The 20,589-nt window shown below is 51.8% G+C and overlaps 8 protein-coding genes across 8 annotated transcripts; 5 read left to right on the top strand and 3 right to left on the bottom strand.

The window, feature by feature from the left end:
- Window positions 1–126: 126 nt before the first annotated feature.
- On the bottom strand, window positions 127–1,830 carry AtWU_02768 (tetrahydrofolate synthase; the record flags this gene model as incomplete). Its single annotated transcript, XM_035497881.1, has 3 exons — window positions 127–1,530; window positions 1,610–1,747; window positions 1,813–1,830. The coding sequence occupies 3 exons, from the start codon at window positions 1,828–1,830 to the stop codon at window positions 127–129; spliced, it is 1,560 nt and encodes a 519-aa protein (XP_035353774.1).
- A 797-nt stretch (window positions 1,831–2,627) lies between these two features.
- Window positions 2,628–4,862, bottom strand: AtWU_02767 (putative phosphoinositide phosphatase (Sac1); the record flags this gene model as incomplete). Its single annotated transcript, XM_035497880.1, has 3 exons — window positions 2,628–2,804; window positions 2,857–4,592; window positions 4,655–4,862. 3 exons carry the CDS (start codon window positions 4,860–4,862, stop codon window positions 2,628–2,630), a joined length of 2,121 nt encoding a protein of 706 aa, XP_035353773.1.
- Window positions 4,863–5,432: 570 nt separating this feature from the next.
- On the top strand, window positions 5,433–6,372 carry AtWU_02766 (Rab family GTPase; the record flags this gene model as incomplete). The annotated part of the gene is made up of 5 exons (XM_035497879.1): window positions 5,433–5,502; window positions 5,582–5,601; window positions 5,662–5,688; window positions 5,773–5,964; window positions 6,025–6,372. 5 exons carry the CDS (start codon window positions 5,433–5,435, stop codon window positions 6,370–6,372), a joined length of 657 nt encoding a protein of 218 aa, XP_035353772.1.
- Window positions 6,373–7,346: 974 nt separating this feature from the next.
- On the top strand, window positions 7,347–9,427 carry AtWU_02765 (MICOS complex subunit MIC60; the record flags this gene model as incomplete). Its single annotated transcript, XM_035497878.1, has 4 exons — window positions 7,347–7,478; window positions 7,545–7,659; window positions 7,716–9,316; window positions 9,383–9,427. 4 exons carry the CDS (start codon window positions 7,347–7,349, stop codon window positions 9,425–9,427), a joined length of 1,893 nt encoding a protein of 630 aa, XP_035353771.1.
- Window positions 9,428–9,994: 567 nt separating this feature from the next.
- AtWU_02764 (uncharacterized protein) lies at window positions 9,995–13,657 on the top strand (the record flags this gene model as incomplete). The annotated part of the gene is made up of 1 exon (XM_035497877.1): window positions 9,995–13,657. One exon carries the CDS (start codon window positions 9,995–9,997, stop codon window positions 13,655–13,657), a length of 3,663 nt encoding a protein of 1,220 aa, XP_035353770.1.
- Window positions 13,658–14,582: 925 nt separating this feature from the next.
- On the top strand, window positions 14,583–15,044 carry AtWU_02763 (uncharacterized protein; the record flags this gene model as incomplete). The annotated part of the gene is made up of 1 exon (XM_035497876.1): window positions 14,583–15,044. The coding sequence occupies one exon, from the start codon at window positions 14,583–14,585 to the stop codon at window positions 15,042–15,044; it is 462 nt and encodes a 153-aa protein (XP_035353769.1).
- Window positions 15,045–17,419: 2,375 nt separating this feature from the next.
- AtWU_02762 (type III PLP-dependent enzyme) lies at window positions 17,420–18,836 on the top strand (the record flags this gene model as incomplete). Its single annotated transcript, XM_035497875.1, has 2 exons — window positions 17,420–17,729; window positions 17,788–18,836. The coding sequence occupies 2 exons, from the start codon at window positions 17,420–17,422 to the stop codon at window positions 18,834–18,836; spliced, it is 1,359 nt and encodes a 452-aa protein (XP_035353768.1).
- A 392-nt stretch (window positions 18,837–19,228) lies between these two features.
- Window positions 19,229–20,374, bottom strand: AtWU_02761 (CobW domain protein; the record flags this gene model as incomplete). The annotated part of the gene is made up of 1 exon (XM_035497874.1): window positions 19,229–20,374. One exon carries the CDS (start codon window positions 20,372–20,374, stop codon window positions 19,229–19,231), a length of 1,146 nt encoding a protein of 381 aa, XP_035353767.1.
- Between the last annotated feature and the right edge of the window lie 215 nt (window positions 20,375–20,589).

The following is a 20,589-nucleotide window of genomic DNA, read 5'->3' as shown; positions in this document are numbered from 1 at the left end:
ATTGGACCATTAATCATGCAAATAAGGCACCAGCCTTGGCTAGCGGGTATCACCAGAATTGTTGTTGAAACCTCATGGTGAGGCAGAAAAATGAAAGACAAACAGAAAAGGATTGGGCAAGTACATTCAGTTGTACTGGGCGGGCTTCGTCTCAATCACATCCAGGAAACCTCCGACAAGGAGCAAGCTACCTGTGACAAAAGTCATAACAGGAGCCTCATCTTGACCTACAAGTCCCCTCTCTCTTGTCGCAAGTTCCCTAGCGAAGTCTACAGCCTCTTCAATAGTTCCATACACCTTGACCTCGGTGCGGGGATCAATCGAATGCCACTTTTCAGCAAGGCTTTTCTGGACTTGCAGTCTCTGCACGTCATCCGCATTCGTGTTCATACTAACCAAATCAGGACGGTAGCCTGCATCCTTGTAGGTGACATTCGTGCAAAAGAGAGCATGAGTGAACGGCTGTTCCGCGCCCAAGGCTGCCGATAAGGTCTCATGTAATGCCTCGGCAAGAGCATTGCTATCACGAGTCTGCTGGTTGAAGATCAAAACGCGCAGCTTTTTGTTCGCGGCTGCAGTAGACGAAGAGTTGGCTTGTACCTGGGAAGCGAACCACTGACCAGCGAGCCTAATACTTTCCAAAGTATGGCCTCCATCGAGGTACCAGGTGACTTCTTTCTCATGTCGCGTCTCACAGCGACCTCCCAGTCGGGCAGACTCCAACCCTTGGCGGAATGCTGGCGGCAAGGGCTTGGAAAGGATGTCCGACGGGACATCCTCGACCCCGACCTTTCTGAGAAATTCGGCAGCTGCAGCGACGGCGACGGCGGCATTCGTATACTGGAAATCACCAGCCAAACCAAGCTTTACATCTCCCGTAGTGGTAAGCTCGGGGTGGCCTCTCACTATCTCAAGCTGAGTGCCTTTCTCCGCTGCGCGCTCGTATAGTACCTTCTCTGCGGTTGGAGGCTGCGGCGCACTGAACGCTTGAGTGCCAGGCTTAATGATACCGCCTTTGTGCCAAGCGATCTCTTCAATGGTATTGCCGAGCATGGCAGTGTGGTCGATGCCCAAACTAGTGATCGCAGTCGCAGCTGGCTTTTCAATCACATTTGTGCAGTCGTACTCTCCACCAATACCACACTCGATGACCGCAGCGTCTACCCCCTCGCTAATGTAGGTGTGGAAAGCCATCAAAGTCAGGTACCGGAAGTATTGCGGCTTGGTTCGTAGGCTTGTTGGGTCCTCGCCCGCCTTTTGCGCGGCCTCTTCGAGTCTATCCCATACCTCAAAGAAGTATTTGGCGAATTTCTCTTCGGAGAGTGGAGTATTATCGATCTTGATACGTTCGCGGGCGAATCGCAGGTGGGGTGAGGTGTAAAGTCCGACCTTGTTAAGCTTGCGCGAGGGGGCATCCGCGGATCCAGAAGTAGTATACTGGGACAGGATAGAGGAGATGAAGGACGACGTCGATCCTTTGCCCTTCGTACCGGCAACGTGAATAGGATTTATTTGGTTCAGGTCAGAAGGCTATAGGAAAAGGTCCAGTCTTAGTAATTACAGACAAGGCTTCCCGGCTTATGAATCTGCTGTGGAAGGTGGTACTAACCTGGTAACCAATGCGTCGAAGCCACTCTACGGTCTCCGGAAGGGAGCGTAGGTTCATGTCTTTCCTAGACACCGACTTCCTCAATTCCTCAACCACCGCAAAATTGGTTTGCAGCGAGTTGAGGGCCGCAATCGCAGCCTGCGTTCTGTTAGAATGGTAATCCAGTTATTGAGTCATCGGCCTCCGATCGGAGGTGCGCGTACCTCATAATTGCGGGACATGACTGTGGCACAAGAGAAGTGTCGACGCAACTGACAAGACCTATAGAAAGGAGAAAATGGTCGAATGCCCCTCATGAGGGTCGAGTAAGAACCCGCTCACGTGCTTTGTTCGAGACTGAGGGGTTGCAGGTCGATTACCACACCGGTACCAATGAATAGAGAGAGACCTGCTGCTCCGATTAAATTGGCTTATGGAGGTTCAGCTGAGCTGCCGGCAGTAATGACGCTAAGCCCGATTACCTTTAAACGACCCAGTTATCCGGCAAATCAACTTGACCACTATGGTTCTTTGTGAGCCGTCCCGCTATTATTTGCGATAGTTAAGTCATTCTCAATTGTCATTTTCATCACCACAACTGTACGCATGAGCCGGTTATCGCTGACTGCTGCGAGCAAGAAGCCAGCCCTCCATCATGTGATGTGTAAGCCGGAAGCAGAAATCAGTCCACGATGTAACCCAGAGGTGATACATAGAGAAGAGTCAAATTCTATTTGAATTATTTGCTTTCTAATTCGTGTGGGCAAAAAGTAAGACTTGCAACAGCTAATGGCGCGACCATCAGCGAGAATATCACATTAGGGTTGACGGACTTCTATAAAAAGTAATAATAAGAAATAGAGGCCGGGGACCAGAACTTGGAAACAGAATATGAAATAATAAAAGAGGGAAAGAAACAACGTAACGGATCTAAAGTCAAGTGAACAAGCAAGCAACACTAAATGTACAGAAACACGTAGTGGTCATGTAACATGCTTAGTTTTGTGGAAGAGGTGGATGAAAAGTACGGTGGGACAGATTACTCGATCCTCGTTTTGCCCTCCTCGAGGAACACCAGCCGAGCATTGCTGTACCCTCTCTGGTGCCTCCTCGCAGGGAGTAGTTGGCCGACTATAGGATCAGACCGAGCCTTTATGAGCGCATCTTGATACCCCTCAGAGCCAGCTGTAGGTGTGTTCAATTTCGGCCAGTTTACCTGTTTCGTGGGGTCAGTATGTGGGCATAACAAGGTGGACAACAAGTCTTACATAGAGCATTCCGTGAGCAAGGATAAAACGGGCACACCAGGCGCTGACGATGAACCAGAAAAGAACAAATAAGCGCAGAGGCCACACGGTGGAGTCGGGCAAGCGTCTCGTGAAGGCAGCTACCGTGATCAAGAAGACTCCAGCAGCAAAGATATACGGAACAGACTGGATGATGAGTGGTCGACGATCCAAGAAGAGCTGAATGTTCCCAAGGGTGGAGTTCGGGGGAAGATAGGTGCCCAGGAAGACATCGAACCCATCTTGTCGAGGACCGTCCATGAAGTTGTTCCGTACATATCGTGTGATGGAGTTGTTCAAGTCTTGCAGCATACCAGCGCGAGTGCGCTCGCCAGTCCGGGTGAAATCGGTCTTCAACGCTCCAGTACCGGAATAGGCCTTAGACACAACATCAGCATTGTCTGCCCAGATGTTACGGAATAGATTTTCAAAGTCGCGGTCATCATTCGCTGCTTCTCCAGGCTGTAAAACTCCTGCGTCAACGAGCTGACGTGTTATAGCCCAACGTCCCAGCATACTCTGAACGACGTTTGTACGATCCAGACAGTCCATGCAGTTCGTCCGGACGACGCTAGACTGCGCGGAGCGTGTATCCAATTGACCACCAGGAGCACCCGGATTTTCTACTCCACGGAAATAACCGCCTCGAGTTAGACCGTCCATTAGCCGTTCCAGCAGCAACTCCGCACGATGCCACTTGAGACCCTTTGTCTCATTGTGAAAGTCGAAATATACGTAGTGGAGTCGGTCCAACTCTTTCTGCCTGAGCCCGGGCTCCACCGCGTGCACCTTCTCCGACGTTATTTCATCCGCTTCGGTGCTATCGGTAGAGGACGACACGAGGATGCGAACGAGCTGCTCGTAGGCAGTCTTCACACGCTCTTCCCTGCCTTTCTGGTTCACGAGGTTGACCAGGTAGTTCTCGCCATAGACACGGATCTGCTCTGCGAAATGCTTACGAGCAGCATCGACGGCAGTTTCAACCCCCCGGACCTGCAGCTTCGGTGTGTACTTCAGGTTGTTGACTTCAGCCCAGTATACGGGCACACTTCCTCTGGTCTGTACGAACGCCATGACCTGAAGGTCCTGCGCTGAGCCACCCAATTTGTCCTTTGCTAGGGACTGGCCTCCAGAGAATCCAGAGAGACCTCCCGTCGCATCATTGAGTATAACAATCTGCTCAGTCTCATTGTAGTTGGACACGTGGCCTTGATCATCGATACCGCGGGAGAAATACCTTGTCCCACCGCGGTACCTAGATCTCCTGGTTATAAGAGCAAATGTGAAAGAAGTGGACTTGATTTTTGCGGGCGTGATGCGAAGCATTCCGAACATAACAGGCAGAATATACGGGTCAACTCCAGGTTGTGGTCCGTAGCGCACCCCGGTAACATCGTGTTCTCCCAGACTGAAGTCAATCAAGTCGGACTGAATGAAACGGTTCCAGAAAAATCGATCATCGGCTCGTTTCCACATAGGAAGGTTGGGGTCGGTTTGCGACTGACGTTGGAAGCTATTGGTGATATCCAGAGCGTAGGAAAAGTACATAGGTCCCGTACGAAGCAGCTCCTTCAACAGTGCCAGATAGGTGTCTTCATCATAGTCGTGCAGAGAGCGCTCACGCAGAGGCAAGAACTCGGTCGCCGCAACCTTATAGACCATGTGGCCGCGTAGGCGCCCCACGGGCAGGGCCTTGGTGATAACTATAATGTATTTATCTAATCGAATTAGTATGGTGTGTACTACAGACGGACAGGAGAGTATATTGACATGGACTCACCGAGCTTCAGTTTGATAATACCCAGAATGCCTGCAATACTGGAGATGCGCTTGGCTCCGGAGAGGGTGCCGTTACTGAGCCGCAAGTCGCCGGTCGGACGCTCGACAACAAGTGTCGGGGCATTAGGGGATGAGGGTGAAGTGAAGGCATAATGAGAGGAGGCAGCGTGCAAATTGATGTCGCGAAATGGAAGAACGGAGGCAGCCATTGTTGGGCGATTACCCACTACGTGGGATGAAGAAGCTCAGAAGAAGGGAGAGATACTAAAAAAGAAGTATAGATCAGGGGAGGGTGAAAGAGTGTGTTAGAAAAATTCAGCGCATATTGCGCAAGAGGATTGGGGGGGAAAGTGAAAGGGAACGGAAGGTGAGAGGCACGAATGAACAACAGGCAGAGACGTAATTTCAGGGAACCCCGGGATGATCTCCAGGGAGGCTCGGGAGCAAGAGAAACGGAGGTACCTCACAGCACCTCGTTGTGCCAGCATGTGCTGGTGGTGATAAGCAAGGCTGGCGCGGACGGAATCGGCCAGGGCCGCCACACCGCCCCGCAGAGCGGCCAGTCGGCTTGGGCCAGGTGTGGCTGAATCCCTTCGTCATCTACCACCGACAGGCCGCCATCAAACCTCCCAGCATCCCGAGTCCGCCTCCAATACTTGTTTCCTCCCTTCATCTCGATCTATCCACCTCATCCAGCTCCCCCTTTTTGTGCTTATATCGTGGGCGCTATTCTCTCTTGACGCATTCTCGTTAAAGTTGTTCTTTCGACCATATCGACTATGGCCTCCAGAGCCGCAGCAGGCGCCCGTCCCGGGGCCAGGTTCGCTCAGTTCAAGCTTGTATTGCTGGGTTGGTTTCCCCCTGTTATTGGCCCCACTATAGTATGCGTCAAAAGTACTGACATGTTGTTTTCGTTCGCCCTTTCTAGGAGAGTCCGCAGTCGGAAAGGTTGGGATTTTGTAATTTTCAGGGTCCTAAATAGCGGTCGCTGACTATCTTGCTCCACAGAGTTCGCTAGTACTGAGATTCGTCAAGGTGGGATAAGTCGTCCATGTTTCCGGAAATTTTTCTACAAGGGAACGATTTTCCGGATGACTTACTGGGGCTAACACTGCATAGGATCAATTCGATGATTACCGCGAGTCGACCATTGGCGCCGCCTTCCTCACACAAACCATCTCCCTGGACGAAAGTACGACAGTCAAGTTCGAGATATGGGATACAGCCGGCCAGGAGAGATACAAGTCTCTGGCTCCCATGTATTACAGGAACGCCAACTGCGCGGTCGTTGTGTACGATATCACTCAGGCTGTATGACTCCCGGCTCGACCTCCATTCCTATGGTAACTAATTAATCGTAATATTGAGCAGTCGTCGCTGGACAAGGCCAAGTCGTGGGTGAAGGAATTACAGCGTCAGGCAAACGAGAATATTGTCATCGCCCTTGCAGGAAACAAACTCGATCTCGTGACGGAGAGCCCGGACAAGAGGGCCATTCCTACGGCTGACGCCGAAGCCTATGCACGTGAAGCTGGTCTTCTGTTCTTCGAGACATCTGCAAAGACCTCCTCGAATGTTAAGGAACTATTCACAGCAATCGCGAAGAAGCTCCCTCTTGACCAGGCAGGTCCTCGAAACTTGCGCACAACTCCCCGTCCTGGTGTCGATCTGCGGCCAGAAGCACCCGGTACCCAAGGTGCCGGTTCCTGCAACTGCTAGGCTTCCCAAGTGGCGTATACTAACTAAATGTTGTGTGTCGAGTCCACGATCTAATCCACCTTTCTTTTCCTTTCCTCCTTTCGCATGGGCTATTGTTAGATGCAGGAGACGTGTGTCTTCTAGCTTGACTGTGAACCGGCACGCTGGGCAACAGTGTGCAACCCGTCAGCGACTTTGAACAAGACTGTTTTATGGCTTTCTAATGGTGCCGTGATTACTGCAACTTTGGCCGACCGGCGTCGTATAGGTGTCTCTTGCTTCCCAGGGGATTCAATCATCCCTACGGATTTGAACATGATGATCTATCCAGTCATCATCAGTCTTTCTCACTGCACACTGGTCTGACAAGACGAAGATTTTCAAATACCGTCATTGGATGTGGAGGGAGAGCTTAATACTGTACTGGCACGGTTGGATTTGACTGTCTAGACATTATGCCACAGGGATGGACCTATGATTTCTTTGTTCCGCGTTGTTCTCTGTGTCTCTGCTTCCTCGTTCCTGGCGTCTGTATCCTTCTGAATGGGTTGAATTCATGTCACTTTCTTACTTTTTCTTTGTGTTCTTCCTGAGACTCTCAGTATGCTATGCCTATATAATACTTCACCTTCAGTCATCGGATCTGAACTAGCCATCTACTAATTCCAGTGGCATACACATAGTAGGTGTTTGAAGCATGGTGAACCTCGTAGACGCAAAGATCAGATAAAATTTATGAGATAAAACAATTAGTTATTGCTACTGCTACAAAGCTAGTTTGTGGGCAAGATAATGTCCTGCAGCATTGGATAAGACAGCTAACTCGGTCTATCCGGACAGCCGGCGCGGGCGGTGCGAAGTGACCCGAGCTGAGCCACTCTTTGGCGGTGCAGGATCGGAGCGGATCGTAAAAGCACCTATCCCAATTCCGGTCCGCGTTTTCACTCCCATCAACACCAACCCCTCAACTAAGCCAGCTCCCAGCGCTCATCTCCATGGTAGTGCGGCCCATGATGCTGCGCTCTTCTGTTGCACCGGGACGACAGTTGCTGCTGTCCTCCGCTCGTCAGCGGACCGCCTCCCAATGGCTGTCCAGAGCCGGAGCAAGCAGCCGGCTTTCAGGTCAGGTACGGTGACGGCATCCGCAGTCGAGTCATAAACATCCTAACTAATCTTGTCTCAATTCTCTGCAGAGGTTCTTCGCCGATATTAAGCCCCCTACCACCGCTGCTCCTACGCCCGCTACTCCGTCTTCCGAGTCTGCTGTTCCCCCAGAGACCGTCCCTAAGCCATCACCCACCGGACAAGGTACGAATGCTCTGATCAGTTGAGTCGCAAGCTTTCCCAGTGCTGATGTACGACAGAGTCCACTCTCCCTCCCTCTACTCCTCCTACCCCAGCTCCTAAGGGTGGACGCTTCCGCAGATTCCTTCTCTACCTGCTGCTTACCTCCGGATTCGCATACGGTGGCGGCGTTTTCCTGGCTCTGAAATTCGATAACTTCCACGATTTCTTTACCGAATACATTCCCTATGGTGAGGAGAGTGTCCTTTACTTCGAAGAGCGTGACTTCTATCGTCGATTCCCCAACACTTTGAGAAACCAGAACCGCCTTAACCCGACCCCAAGGGATGAAGGAAACAAGATCACCATCCCAAGCAAGAGCGGACTTACCTCGAAGGTCGCCGAGGAGGAGACCTCGGGAGCAGATGTTTCCCAGAAGGGCCCCCATATGAGTGCCACTCCGGCTCCGAAGAGCTCCGAAGCGCAAACCAAGCCCGCCGCCGCTAAGCCCGAGGACAAGACCACAGCTGTTGTGAAGGCCAAGGAGGAGAAGGCCGCCAAGGTTGCTGAGAAGGAGGAACCCAGACAACCGGCCATTCCTGCTGTTACCCCTCTCGAGTTTGCTCAGGTCAACGAGGGAGATGAAGCGATCGTCCAGGAGCTGGTGAAGACGTTCAACGATATGATTACCGTCATCAGCGCTGATGAGAACTCCGGCAAGTACTCTCAGCCCGTGGCCAAGGCCAAGGAGGAACTCCAGAAGGTTGGAGAGAAGATCATCGCTGTTCGTGAGGAGGCCCGTCGTGCCGCTCAGGAAGAGATTCAGCAGGCCCATGCTACTTTCGATGAGTCTGCTCGCGAGCTCATCCGCCGTTTTGACGAAATGCGTGCAGCCGATGCCGCCCAGTACCGCGAGGAGTTTGAGGCTGAGCGCGAAAAGTTGGCCCATGCCTACCAGGAGAAGATCAGAACCGAATTGCAGAGGGCTCAGGAGGTGGCCGAACAGCGCCTCAAGAACGAGCTGGTTGAGCAAGCCATTGAGCTTAACCGCAAGTACCTGCACGAAGTCAAGGAGCTCGTGGAGCGAGAACGTGAAGGCCGTCTCAGCAAGTTGAACGAACTCACCGCCAACGTCAGCGAGCTGGAGAAGCTTACCTCTGGTTGGAGAGAGGTCATTGACAGCAACCTCAGGACCCAACAACTCCAGGTGGCTGTTGATGCCGTGCGCTCCGTTGTTGATCGCTCTGCCGTTCCTCGCCCCTTCGTCCGCGAGCTTGTCGCCGTGAAGGAATTGGCCGCTGAGGACCCCGTTGTTGAGGCTGCCATCTCTTCTATCAACCCTGCTGCTTACCAGCGTGGAATCCCTTCGACCTCTCAGATCATTGAGCGCTTCCGTCGTGTCGCTGATGAGGTGCGCAAGGCCAGCCTTCTGCCCGAAGATGCAGGTATCGCTAGCCACGCTGCCAGCGTTGTTCTGAGCAAGGTCATGTTCAAGAAGGATGCTGTTGCCGGTAGCGACGATGTGGAGAGTGTGCTGTACCGGACCGAGAGCCTTCTGGAAGAAGGTAACCTCGATGCTGCAGCTCGTGAGATGAACAGTCTTTCGGGATGGGCCAAGATTCTGAGCAAGGACTGGCTTGTGGATGTTCGCAGAGTGTTGGAAGTTAAGCAAGCTCTGGAGGTAAGGATTCCCCCTAATAGTTCCTGTCTGTCTAAATGATATCGAACTGACATATTCTATCTACAGGTGATCGAAACCGAGGCGCGTTTACAATGTTTGAGGGTTGAGTAGAGAAATAATTCTCCCGACATCATTTTAGCTTTCTTGTACCTCATGCCTCCTATCTACAGGACTTGTACCTCTAGTTGTCCGCCTGCGTTGTTAGAGTCAATGCTAGATATTTTCCTTTGTATATTGTATACTAGTTGGGAGCTTTAAGCGCTTTTCCTAAAAGAATCCCACTGCTGCACCCTGTATGTGTGGAGTGGAGCATCTTGTCAGCTATCTGATAAAGTCGATAATCAAGTCTGGGGAATGCTTAATATTGATGGGGATTGTTTGCTGTGTTTGCAGTTCCACGTGGGCCGCGGCGCATGATGCACCTGCTGCCTACTGATGAAGTAGCGATCGTCAGACCACATCTGGACGACGAGGACGAGGGGGTGTTTAGATTGATCTTCCTAGATGGTTATTTTCCCTTCAGGAGCCATGACTGAATTCTAGTGATTTCTCGCATATCTCCATGTCGGCCTTTCCTCGTGGACGTTGCCCCCTTTCCTATCCCGCGGGACGGACCACTTCGTCACCATAGCTTTGATGTCGCCGAAGACCAATGATTCCTATCCACTTACACCTCCTATGCCCGAGACCGATGAGACACAGCCAGATTACCACACACGCTACAATACGTCTCATGATAACTCCGACCGACAAAAGGGTGCGCACATGAACGAGGGACGAGCGAGCGGGGAGCTAGAGGGCAGCACTCTCGGTAGCAGCTCTCGGGATGGCGATAAAGGAGGCCGGGCCCAACGCCGAACGGCCAGCTCCGGCGGCTTCCTAGTCGATTCGTCTTTTCTACCCAGGTCGAAGAGCTTGCGTGCAAGCCAATACCTCCCTCGCCGCTCAGAATCCAGCCGCAAGGAGAAGCGTGAAGCACCCGAACCTGAATTGGTAGTTCCGAAGAAGCGATCACGATTCCCTTGGATTCGGCATAAAGAGCAGAAGGTATCCCAAGTAGAGCAGGCGGAGCATACCAATCATACGGAGCATACGGAACCCACAGCAGCGGAGGAGACGCCTGCTGCATCGAATTTGGAGCAGGATGCGGCTTCCCAGGAGTCGCATACCAAGCAGACGGACAATCAGGACACCATAGGTCTTGATAGGGATTCGCTCCAGATAGTGAATCTTGCCTTGAATTTGAGCGAGTCGAGGAAAAGGAATAGCCTGGGTCGCTCTGCTTCAACTCGTCTTTCGGGAGGTAGATGGGCTCTGGCAGGTGGTCAAACATCCGCTCCATACACTGGTAGACATGCATCGATTCCAGTAACCGACCTGGGGCATGGCGGCTCTCAACATGGCCAGAGGGTCACACAAGCACCGGGTGAAGATCATACCAAAATAGTCGACTCCAGTCAACTGGGCGGACCGTCGACTCATGCGCCATCTTCAGTGGCAAGTCTACTTCCACATTCCGCTGGATCGGAACCCTTGCCGCAGGGCTTCTCAGAGAGCACGCTTGCTCGAGCCGAGAAAGCTCGTCGCCATTTTGAGCTATTTTCGGAATATCTCCGACTCCTTCCTTCCCTTCCTCCTCTGCAACCGATTGACGATCAAAATGCCGATTCAACATCTGTGCATAGCAGTGGCTTTTCATCACACCGAGTCTACAATCCTCTTCAGTGTATTCGCAATCGCAAAGTGAGATTTCGTGAGCGATGTGCAATAGACACGGAGGCAGCGGGGTGGTACGATACGGAGAAGGTACATCAGTGGGTTGATTCGGTGCAAGCTGAATACAGCCAGCAGCCGCACGGTCCCCTTGAATGTCTGCGGCTTCCATCGTTTCATAATTGTAAAGATGCTACGCCGCGTGCAGAGGTAGACGAACCTGATCATCTTGCCGTCTCTCCTCCTTCAAGTCTGAGACGTGCTAGCCGCGCTAGCAGTGTCAAAGCACGCAGGCCACGGTCAGACTGGGTCATCGACCCAGCAGAGTTCCTTTTCGATGCCGCATGGGTTGAGGAAAGGCAGAATAAGGGTAAGATCGTTGATAGAGATGGGAATCCTCTCTACCCAGATCCTTCGATCCTCATTACTCCTGATGATGATCAGACGCCCATTGAACCACCGGAGCAGCTACAGAATAATCGGCAATCGCTAGACTCGGAACACCCCAATTCTCGTACCTCGTTGTCTGATTCGCGCTCGGTTTTGGCGACAGAATTCAACAGAGTCGGGCGTGGACGGCGTCGGCACAGGTTCCACGGCTCTGGCCGTAGTGGACATGGAGCCGAAGCATCAAGGAAAATGACAGGCTCTAAGAGGCATAAACTCGGACTATTATCCAGTAGCTCTTCGAGCATCTCTAGTGCTGAGGGGCGTCTGTACCGGGAATCGCCAATGGATAATACGTTGTCCTCTGAAAGGGATGTGTCCCCACTGCCCGGCGCCTCACGACTTCGAGCCTCTGAAGCGCTCTCAGAATATGACACCGCCATGGATACCAGGCTGACGCCAACCCATGACACTTTTCCTCGTTATGTGACCGGAAGATCTCCTACTTGGGCCCGGTCAGAGGGAAAGCGAAGTTCTATATCCTCTATTCCTAGTGTTGATGACCGCTACGACCCCCTGACAACCTTATCAACTGCAGAAAGCAGGTCTCCCGAGCTCCATGCGCAGGTCGGCATGTTTCCAAGTATCGCATCCAACCTATCCCCACCGGCAAGCCGTTCTCCGTCGCCTACAAAAGGCCGCTTCTCACGTGCTATTGGTGCTCGACATGAGCGGAGTAAGAGCAACATTCGGGCAAAGGATATTGCAGATGATAGCTCCCTGGAGTCGGCGGCTTTACGCAAGGATACTTCAATTGGGCATCCCGAGGGTATTCCCCAAGGTGGAAGGCTGGAACCAAGCCCGCTTCCCGATCGAACCTCTTCAGTATTTCAGGAAGACCCATCAAAGTTCAACTCACAAAACCGCAAAGACGCAGTACAGGGCGAATCCAAGCTGCGTGGAATATTCAAAGGTCCTGGGAAGATCGCGGAGAAAGTGGGCAACGAAATGTCAAAAGTAGGGGATCTAATACTTAAAAAGGATACCGTTGCCCAGTCACGGAGATCTTCCGTTTCAAGCACGGATAGTTCTGTTTCCGATCCTCCTGATGAGGCCGAAGAAGCTAGAGGTGATAGAATGTCTGGCGCCAAGTCTCTTTTGCGCCGGTTTCCTACGTTCTCCGACGATGCCAATCGAACTTCACGCAGGAACCTTGAGAAGATCAGTTCGAAGACTAATGTGCCTTCTATGTCTCCCTTTGTCTCCACGCCTCGGCATGATCGATTAGAAGAACATCAACCGCCTGTCTACGGCAGTCCTTCGAAGGCCGGTGCTGACATCGACACGACGGACTCACAGAGAGAAGTGGGTGGGTTTTCTACATCTCTCCATACGCCAGCAACCCGTCATGAGAAACTACGATTTGGCCCTGATATTCATACTGTGCCAGAACAATTCAGAAAGCGTAACATCAGGGATGTCGGTGTTCCCTTCAGTTTGACAAGGCCTCCTGTCACGGGTCTTGCTCAAGCGAGAGCAGACACTACTTCATTGTCCCAGGAAAAACGCCCAAGACTGGCAACTGAGTCAAGAAGCTGGAGTATCTCTAACCGCAGCTTATCTAGCTCGCTTGTTGTTGGTGTTCCGGGGAAGCGCGAGATTGAGCGCACCCGAGCCCTTCTTCTTTCTTCGGGAATCAAAGCTCGAGAGATCACCCGCCGAGCAGAATGTGTGCGGCAGCCACCACCAGACTTCCTTCGGCGCACATTTGGTACGGAAGCATCCGTACCTCAAGTAAGTCGGCTTTATGAGTACGATGTAGCCGCACAGGGCCTGCTCAGAAGCTTCGAGAAAACACATCGTTCGTTCCAACAATCCATAGACAATTTCTCTGGCTCGGTCTCATCTCCTTTAAGATCGCAACTGAACAAACTCGAGGACATGGTCAATGAGACGATTTCCCCGCGTGTTCAGGCAGCCACACAGGATGCGGAGGACTTGAGCATTCAGCTCAACACCACTAGTACGCTTGCTGTTAAACAGCTGAGCGATACACTCGACAAAGGAGTCAGGAGGCGTCATCGCCGGCTGCGCTGGGTACGGCGCACTGGGTTTGTGATGCTCGAATGGGCATTAGTTGGTATGCTCTGGTGGGTTTGGCTAATTGTGATGGCTTTCAAGATCTTGCGAGGCGTTTTTCGGGGTGTTCTTTCAGGTGTCAGATGGGTCTTGTGGTTGTGAATGCGAAAAACTGAGAAGAATGGCTGTTGTTTCCTCGTTATTATACCCCCATCAGATTCTACATGTTCCTAGCGTTTGTTCCCTTTTCTACATCACGGATATCCGTTTCACAATTCTTGTATTATATAGCTTTTTTTATGATTGATAATTACTTTAATTTGGTCTTCATGAAACTTGTGGCGAAGATAGCCAATTGTCCATGGTATTGTGCCGTAAACACCGTCATTGTATCCCCTCTAGCATAGTATGGCCAGAACGGTCCTTTCATGTCCTGGAAGGACAATAGTTGCTGGGAATAAAGGAATTTGTATCTCACAGCAGAGGATTGCCGATATACATGGTAGTGTTTCCAGATTGCGGATCAGGTGACGCTGTCTAACTGAAACTCACTTCCTTTCATTTGATAACTGGGAGTTCTTCACCAGTCCACGGTCATCGTCGTGACGACGATAGAATATCATACACTCGTATATAACATTCTCGCCCGGCCCCTGTTCCTCGATTTCTTTTTCCTGCTCGGTCCAAGCATGCCGTCCCCATGCAGCAGACCCCGGTTCAAACAAAAGAAGAAGCCGCAACAAACTGAAACATTGACCGTAAGCCTACTCTTTGTTTTGACATAAGGAGAACTCCAAACGAGCCTCAGCTCATATCCAATATCTCTGGCTTCACAACATATAAACAGTTGGAAACCTTCCAGCCCCCACCTCGTGTTAGCATCTTACAACCCATGCAATATTGGCACTTGTTTCAAATCCCACCATCAACAATTATCATATCTCTCCCTCCATACTCCCTTCCCCCACTCTCCTAAATATACTCCCCATCGACTACCTACCAATCTCCTACATCCTTCCCAACCAACTGAACAACTATACCAACAATAATCATAACCACAACCATCTCTAACTAGCCCCCTACGGAAATGTCCCTACCGTCACAACGAAAATTCAACTTGAATGCCAACAAGGCAAATCCCGCGGTGAGTGGAGGGCTTAAGCGTTCAAATGCACAGCACCGCAAACACCAAGATCTGGTCCCCCTGATGTTCGACCCTGCACAGGCACTGACATTTGACCAGTCGTCAAACAGCTGGAAGAGACAGGAGTTCAAGCAGGATCCTTTGAACGAACTTACTATCCGTCCTGGTGCGGAACAATCTCGAAACAAAGACAAGGGCAAGCGTCCAGCGAATATGAATGCATGGTCGGCCAAGTGTGGTGGTATCTGTTCGACAACGACGACGATGTCCTCGAAGAGTAGTACTAGCCTCAACCCTGGAAGCGTTAGTAGTAGTGGTCAGTTGGCTGGTCCAACTCGTGAGCGCGGAAAGATTGAGACGGATCCGAGCAAGGTGCGGTGGCCTTTGATTGGGGTTAGGCGTTGATTGTTTGCGTGCATGTTGGGATGAACGGCTGGTTCCGTTCGGACTGATCGTCTGAGATTATTTGTATCATTGGGTTTTTGACTTGCAGCGCTTCTGGTGGCTGCTATGAATATGAATGTATGAGTACATGAGTTATGTGGTTATGACGTCTAATAGTGGCTTGAGGAGGTGTGGTCTTGGAGATGGTGATTGTTCATTGTTGGGCTTTTTGTGATAGTACAGTAGTGGTAATAGTGGCAATGCCTCCTTCTAAAGCTTTATGCTTGAGGAATATCGAACTCTGTTTTCTGCTTTTTGCAATCATCAATCCACTAAAATCAGCAGTCGGTGAGATTTAATCATTATGTCTTGGCCCATACGATGCTAATAGTAAGTAGTAGGCAGTGCCCTACCACATGATGCCGTAAGATTGCTGGTCGTATCCCATGATCCGCGCCTCCAGCTGAGATATATTTAGTACATTGTAGGACGAACGGATCACTAGTAGTAGTTGGTTTGCCACTCATGACTCAATCTGGTATAAGGCTACATAGCATTATAAGAGATGAAGACAATACAATTCTATTTGACAAGCAATACCTATTATTATCATCTGGAGAATCCAGGACGTAGCATTGATCTTGATGGGTGGTGCAAATAGGATATCCATCACGTGCCACATGACTGTAGATCAGGGACTGTCACCGCCCGAGTGGAGCGGTTAAAATACTGCCGACCAACGAGCCACGGCGGTCAAGCTTTCTGAGCCAATGGACAGGCGGCTAATAAGACGGGCATCAGAAAGACGGACGGCAGCGCGTCATGCCGCACTTTCCAAGAAACAGGCTTAAGTGGCGAAACCAGGAACAGTCTGTTCCGGGCCTATACTACCCATGTACGACCTGGTATAGCCGGTTCAAATTCTAGCTCGCGGGAAGGACTTGCCCGGTTCTCTTTCTTCAGAACCGAGGGACCACTAATCTGTCTTCCTTGCCAGTCGCGCGGGGAGTACGGCGTAGCACTCATCGATCTAGATAGTACGGATGACGCATCCCGAGGGGCAGGTGCTGAGATGCAGCCGTCCTCTGGTGATAAGCAGAGGCATGTGGTTCGAGAGAAAAAGTGACTCAAATTGTCTGGTACACTAGTAAACTGTCCGTAGGTCCAGGATTCAGACGACGGATCTTCAGGGACTGATCTATTGGAAAGTTGAGGGAAAATCGGGAGGGCATCAGGCCGAATCAACGATCAAGGGGATCTGCCAGGTTCCCATGGGACAGGAGACAGGCAGCAAGATTGAGACCACGTCAACCATTACTGGCGGGAAGAGAGAAAAAGTAACCATACTGTGTGAAGGGCAGAGATCCACTCCGGGGTACGTTGAAGGTGAGGGAAATAATGATGGAAGAGCGAAGTAGAGACGGAGGTAAGATACATACTATACATACTATACATGACCATACCGAGCGGTGACGAGAGAGGGGCACGGTGATTCGGGAGATGCCGTAATCTCCCCCCCCACGAGAACCACTCTCTCATTCCTCCATTCTGTCGCTGCTTTTTCTCTCTTCGACTTCGTCTGCATCGTCCCTTTGTTGCGTTCCCCCGTGCACATCGAGCCATTGCGGTAAGTCTTCATCCATTCTCTCGTTCCTTGCTGGGTGTCCTGCAGCGCTCGGCCTTCCTCGTATTATCGACTCATCGAGATCGTTCCCTCCCCCCCGGGTGTCTGCCTGACGCCGTGCCCTTTGCCCTAACCTCCGCGTCCAAGTCGTTAAAACTCTGCACGCACCTCTCACCTCCTGCCCTTCCCCCTCCCCTCCCCCCGGACCCAGAAATTAAATCTCGCAACCCCTTTCAATTCTCGTTGGAGCTGTCATACAAGCTTGCTGATCAGTGGCTGGGCGCGTCAGATTTCTTCTTATTGGGAAAAAACCTTGTTTTTTTTTTTCCCTCTCCCAATCTTTCACTCAATCTTTCCACGGCGCATTTTCTAGGCCTTTGGAATCCACCAGTTCCAAAGGCTCCAAGCTCACCACGGCTCTCGTAGCCTCGCGTTTCGTTCTTCGTCACATTGTATCTCCGAGACGTCCCCGCGACACTCTTAACAACATTCCCCCTCCTGCTGGTGTCGACTCCCGTGTTTCCGTTCGGTGCTCCTCCTTTTAACCTCCTGACGCCCACGCCGCTCATCCCCTCTTTTCTTGAGCTGCCGCATAGGACTTCTCTGAAGGTTCTTCCTCTCAAGGAGGAAGGGTCTAGGAGGCTTGGTCCAGTCAACTTCGGTTGCGAATCTTTTCGCCCTCCCTAACACGCAGTCGCGTTAAAGACACTCAACTTTTTTTTATTACTTTACTTTTTTTCAAAGACCTATTCCGTGCTCCGTCGCAGCGCGCATGGTTATGGCACCGACTGCTTGTGTACCTGCTGAAGTATGCACTCCTAAATACTACCAGGAGAAACAAGACCATAATCTCAATTGGGATCATGGTCAATTCAGCAATCATGGAGGGGACGACATATCGCAATCCAGGTTGGCTGCCAAGGAACTAGTCTTGGACATCCTGAAGAAGCGCGCAGCCGAGGTCAATGTGGACAGCTGCGCGCCGGGTGAGGAGGACGCGTTTTACGTGGCAGATATGGGGGAGATCTACCGCCAGCATCTGCGCTGGAAAATGAACTTGAGCCGTGTTCGGCCTTTCTACGGTAAGGACTGGATGCTCAATTGAGGATTTTGTGACAGCGGCTAACATTGAGTCAATAGCGGTCAAGTGCAACCCGGACCCGGAGATCCTTCGCCTCATGGCTAAACTCGGAAACGGTTTTGATTGTGCGTCCAAGGCAGAGATCGACATGGCCCTTGACACCGGCATCGACCCGAGCCGCATCATCTACGCGCAGCCCTGCAAAACCAAGTCCTATCTGCGCTACGCGGCCCAGGTGGGCGTCAAGCAGATGACTTTCGATAACGCCGATGAGCTGTACAAGATTAAGGCCAACTACCCGGACGCTGAGCTTTATCTGCGCATCCTTACGGATGATTCGAACAGTTTGTGCCAATTCAGCATGAAATTCGGAGCTTCCCTGGACGTTGCTCGCCAGCTCCTCGAATTGGCGTACCAGCTCGAGCTCAAGGTTGTCGGCGTGAGCTTTCACGTCGGATCGGGCGCTGAGGATCCTAAGGCTTTCCTGAAGGCCGTGCAGGACGCGCGCCTCGTGTTCGACCAAGCCGCAGAGATTGGCCATGAACTGCACACTTTGGATGTCGGCGGAGGTTTCTCCCAGGACACGTTCGAAAAATTCGCCGGCGTTCTGAGCGAGGCGTTGGACACCTACTTTCCGCCCAGCATCCGGGTCATTGCCGAACCGGGTCGCTACTACGTTGCCAATGCGTTCACTCTGGCAGCCAACATCATCGCTCGCCGTGAGGTGCGCGACCCGGAGGACCCGACCAACGACGCCTATATGCTGTATCTCAACGACGGGGTGTATGGAAATTTTTCCAACATCATTTTTGACCACCAGCACCCCGTGGCTCAGGTCCTGACCTGCGCATCGGCCGCGAACTCCCCTTATGCTGCGACTTCGGGGGGTGTCACGTACTCCATCTGGGGGCCGACCTGTGACGGCATTGACGTTATCTCCAAGCGCATTGAGCTGCCAGCTCTGCTGGAAGTTGGAGATTGGCTTTACTTCGAGGAGATGGGAGCCTACACCAAGTGTAGCGCGACCCGCTTCAACGGCTTTTCGGACAACCACGAGGTGATTTACATCTCCAGCGAAGCCGGGGCTTCTGCGCTCCTCGAGTACTAGATCTACTATTGTTTGATATTTTTTTTGGCTTCTGTGTTTGGTACCTATATGTTTCTCTACTTAGTAGGTCGCTCGTTGACTTGCTTTGTTAATAAATGTGTTCGTGTGCTTTTAGAGTAGATTTCGGGTCGAAATACAGTGTGCAGATTCCTGAAGTGTCTATATATGGCCATCTATGCCTAGTCCATTTAATGGGTTTCACCTATGTTCATTGCAGACAGAGTCATGTCTACCTCTAGTCTATCCTGACCTCTATCACCCCACATTGTCATCATAGTTTCATGTATACATAGCCCAACCCCGCAATCCACAGGTCATCCGATGCAGAGCCAGCTCCTGCATCATGCCCAATTCTAGAATCGGCAGAAACAACATGTCTAAAACATACCCATCTAGACCAGTCTCTCAACCACCAACTCCGCCCCCTCACTAGTACTTCCCTCCGCGACCTGGACCAGGCCACCCGCCTCCAGCCTCTTCTTCCACTTGCCCGACTCATAGCGGGCCAGGATGAAGGTAATTCTAGCCGCCACCGCAGGATCGGCCGTCTCGGCCACCACATCAGACGGCGTGAACGTCCAGCGCCCAAAGGCCCAGTTCAGGATATAGTGTCTTGCTGCCGGGCCATCGGCATCCACAGCCACCGATTGGCCCTCCTTCTGCTGCTCTTCCTCTTCCTCCGACGCAGCCGGCGGCGCAGCAGTCGAGCACCGCATGACGCCCTTGATCCGATACACCTCTTCCTTGTTCGCCGCGCGCAACAACTTCTCCACCAATGCCTTGGTATCCACCACAGCCCCATCCTCCTTCGCCTTCAACGTAACCGACAGCACCTCCACCTCGGACTGATGTCCATGCTCATGCTTATGCCCCTTCTCATCTCCATGGCTATGTCCATGCCCATCCACCCCATCAACCCCCTCCTCCCCAAACAACGCCCCATCAATCCCCAACAACACATCCTTATCCACCCGTCCCTTCTCACTCTTCACCCACGGCGTCTCAACCTCCAAATCACCCACCCGATCCAAACAAATCTCAAACTTCATCTCCCCCGCCGCCTCCCACTTATTAAACACAATCAGATCCGTATACCGCGCCTGCAGTTTCGCCGTATAGCTCGTATCCTCATACCCCTCCCAATTCTCCACATCAATCACGCTAATCACTCCATCCAAGCTGAATGTGCCCGGGTGTTCGCGCGCAAGCCGATTGACTTCCATTGCTAGGGTCGCGGGGAACGCGGACCCAGATGTCTCGATCACGATGCGGTCGGGCTTCACTTCGTCGAGGAGTTGGAAGAGCGCGTCGCTGAGCTGACCGACGAGGTTGCAGCAGATGCAGCCGTTGAGGAGTTCGCGAACGCCGCTGATTGAGGAGGTGGATGCGAGCTGGGAGTCGATTGCTACATCGCCGAATTCGTTTTTGAGGAGTGCGAGGCGGTAGGTTGGGGGGAGTTGCGGGATGAGGTTTAGAAGGAGGGTCGTTTTGCCGCTGCCCAGGAAGCCGGTTAGGATTGTTATGGGGATGGGGGGCATTTTGTTTTAGGTTTCGGTATGTATGAATGTGGTGGTAGGGAGGGTAAGTCTAAGTCTAAGTCTATAAGTAATATGTAAGGGAAAAGAAAGACGGAAAGAATGATGTAAAGGTAGTGGGATTGGATGTTGAAGTTGAAGCCGGAGTAAAGATTCGGAGGGGGGTGGAGGGGCACGCTAGGACGAATCGGGTAATATATAAGATCTGGCGTGGGGTT

The sequence above is a fragment of the Aspergillus tubingensis genome (genome assembly GCF_013340325.1).
Source record: "Aspergillus tubingensis WU-2223L DNA, scaffold_4, whole genome shotgun sequence".
In the NCBI taxonomy this organism is placed as follows: Eukaryota; Fungi; Ascomycota; class Eurotiomycetes; order Eurotiales; family Aspergillaceae; genus Aspergillus; species Aspergillus tubingensis.
This window is presented reverse-complemented; position numbering and strand designations above follow the sequence as displayed.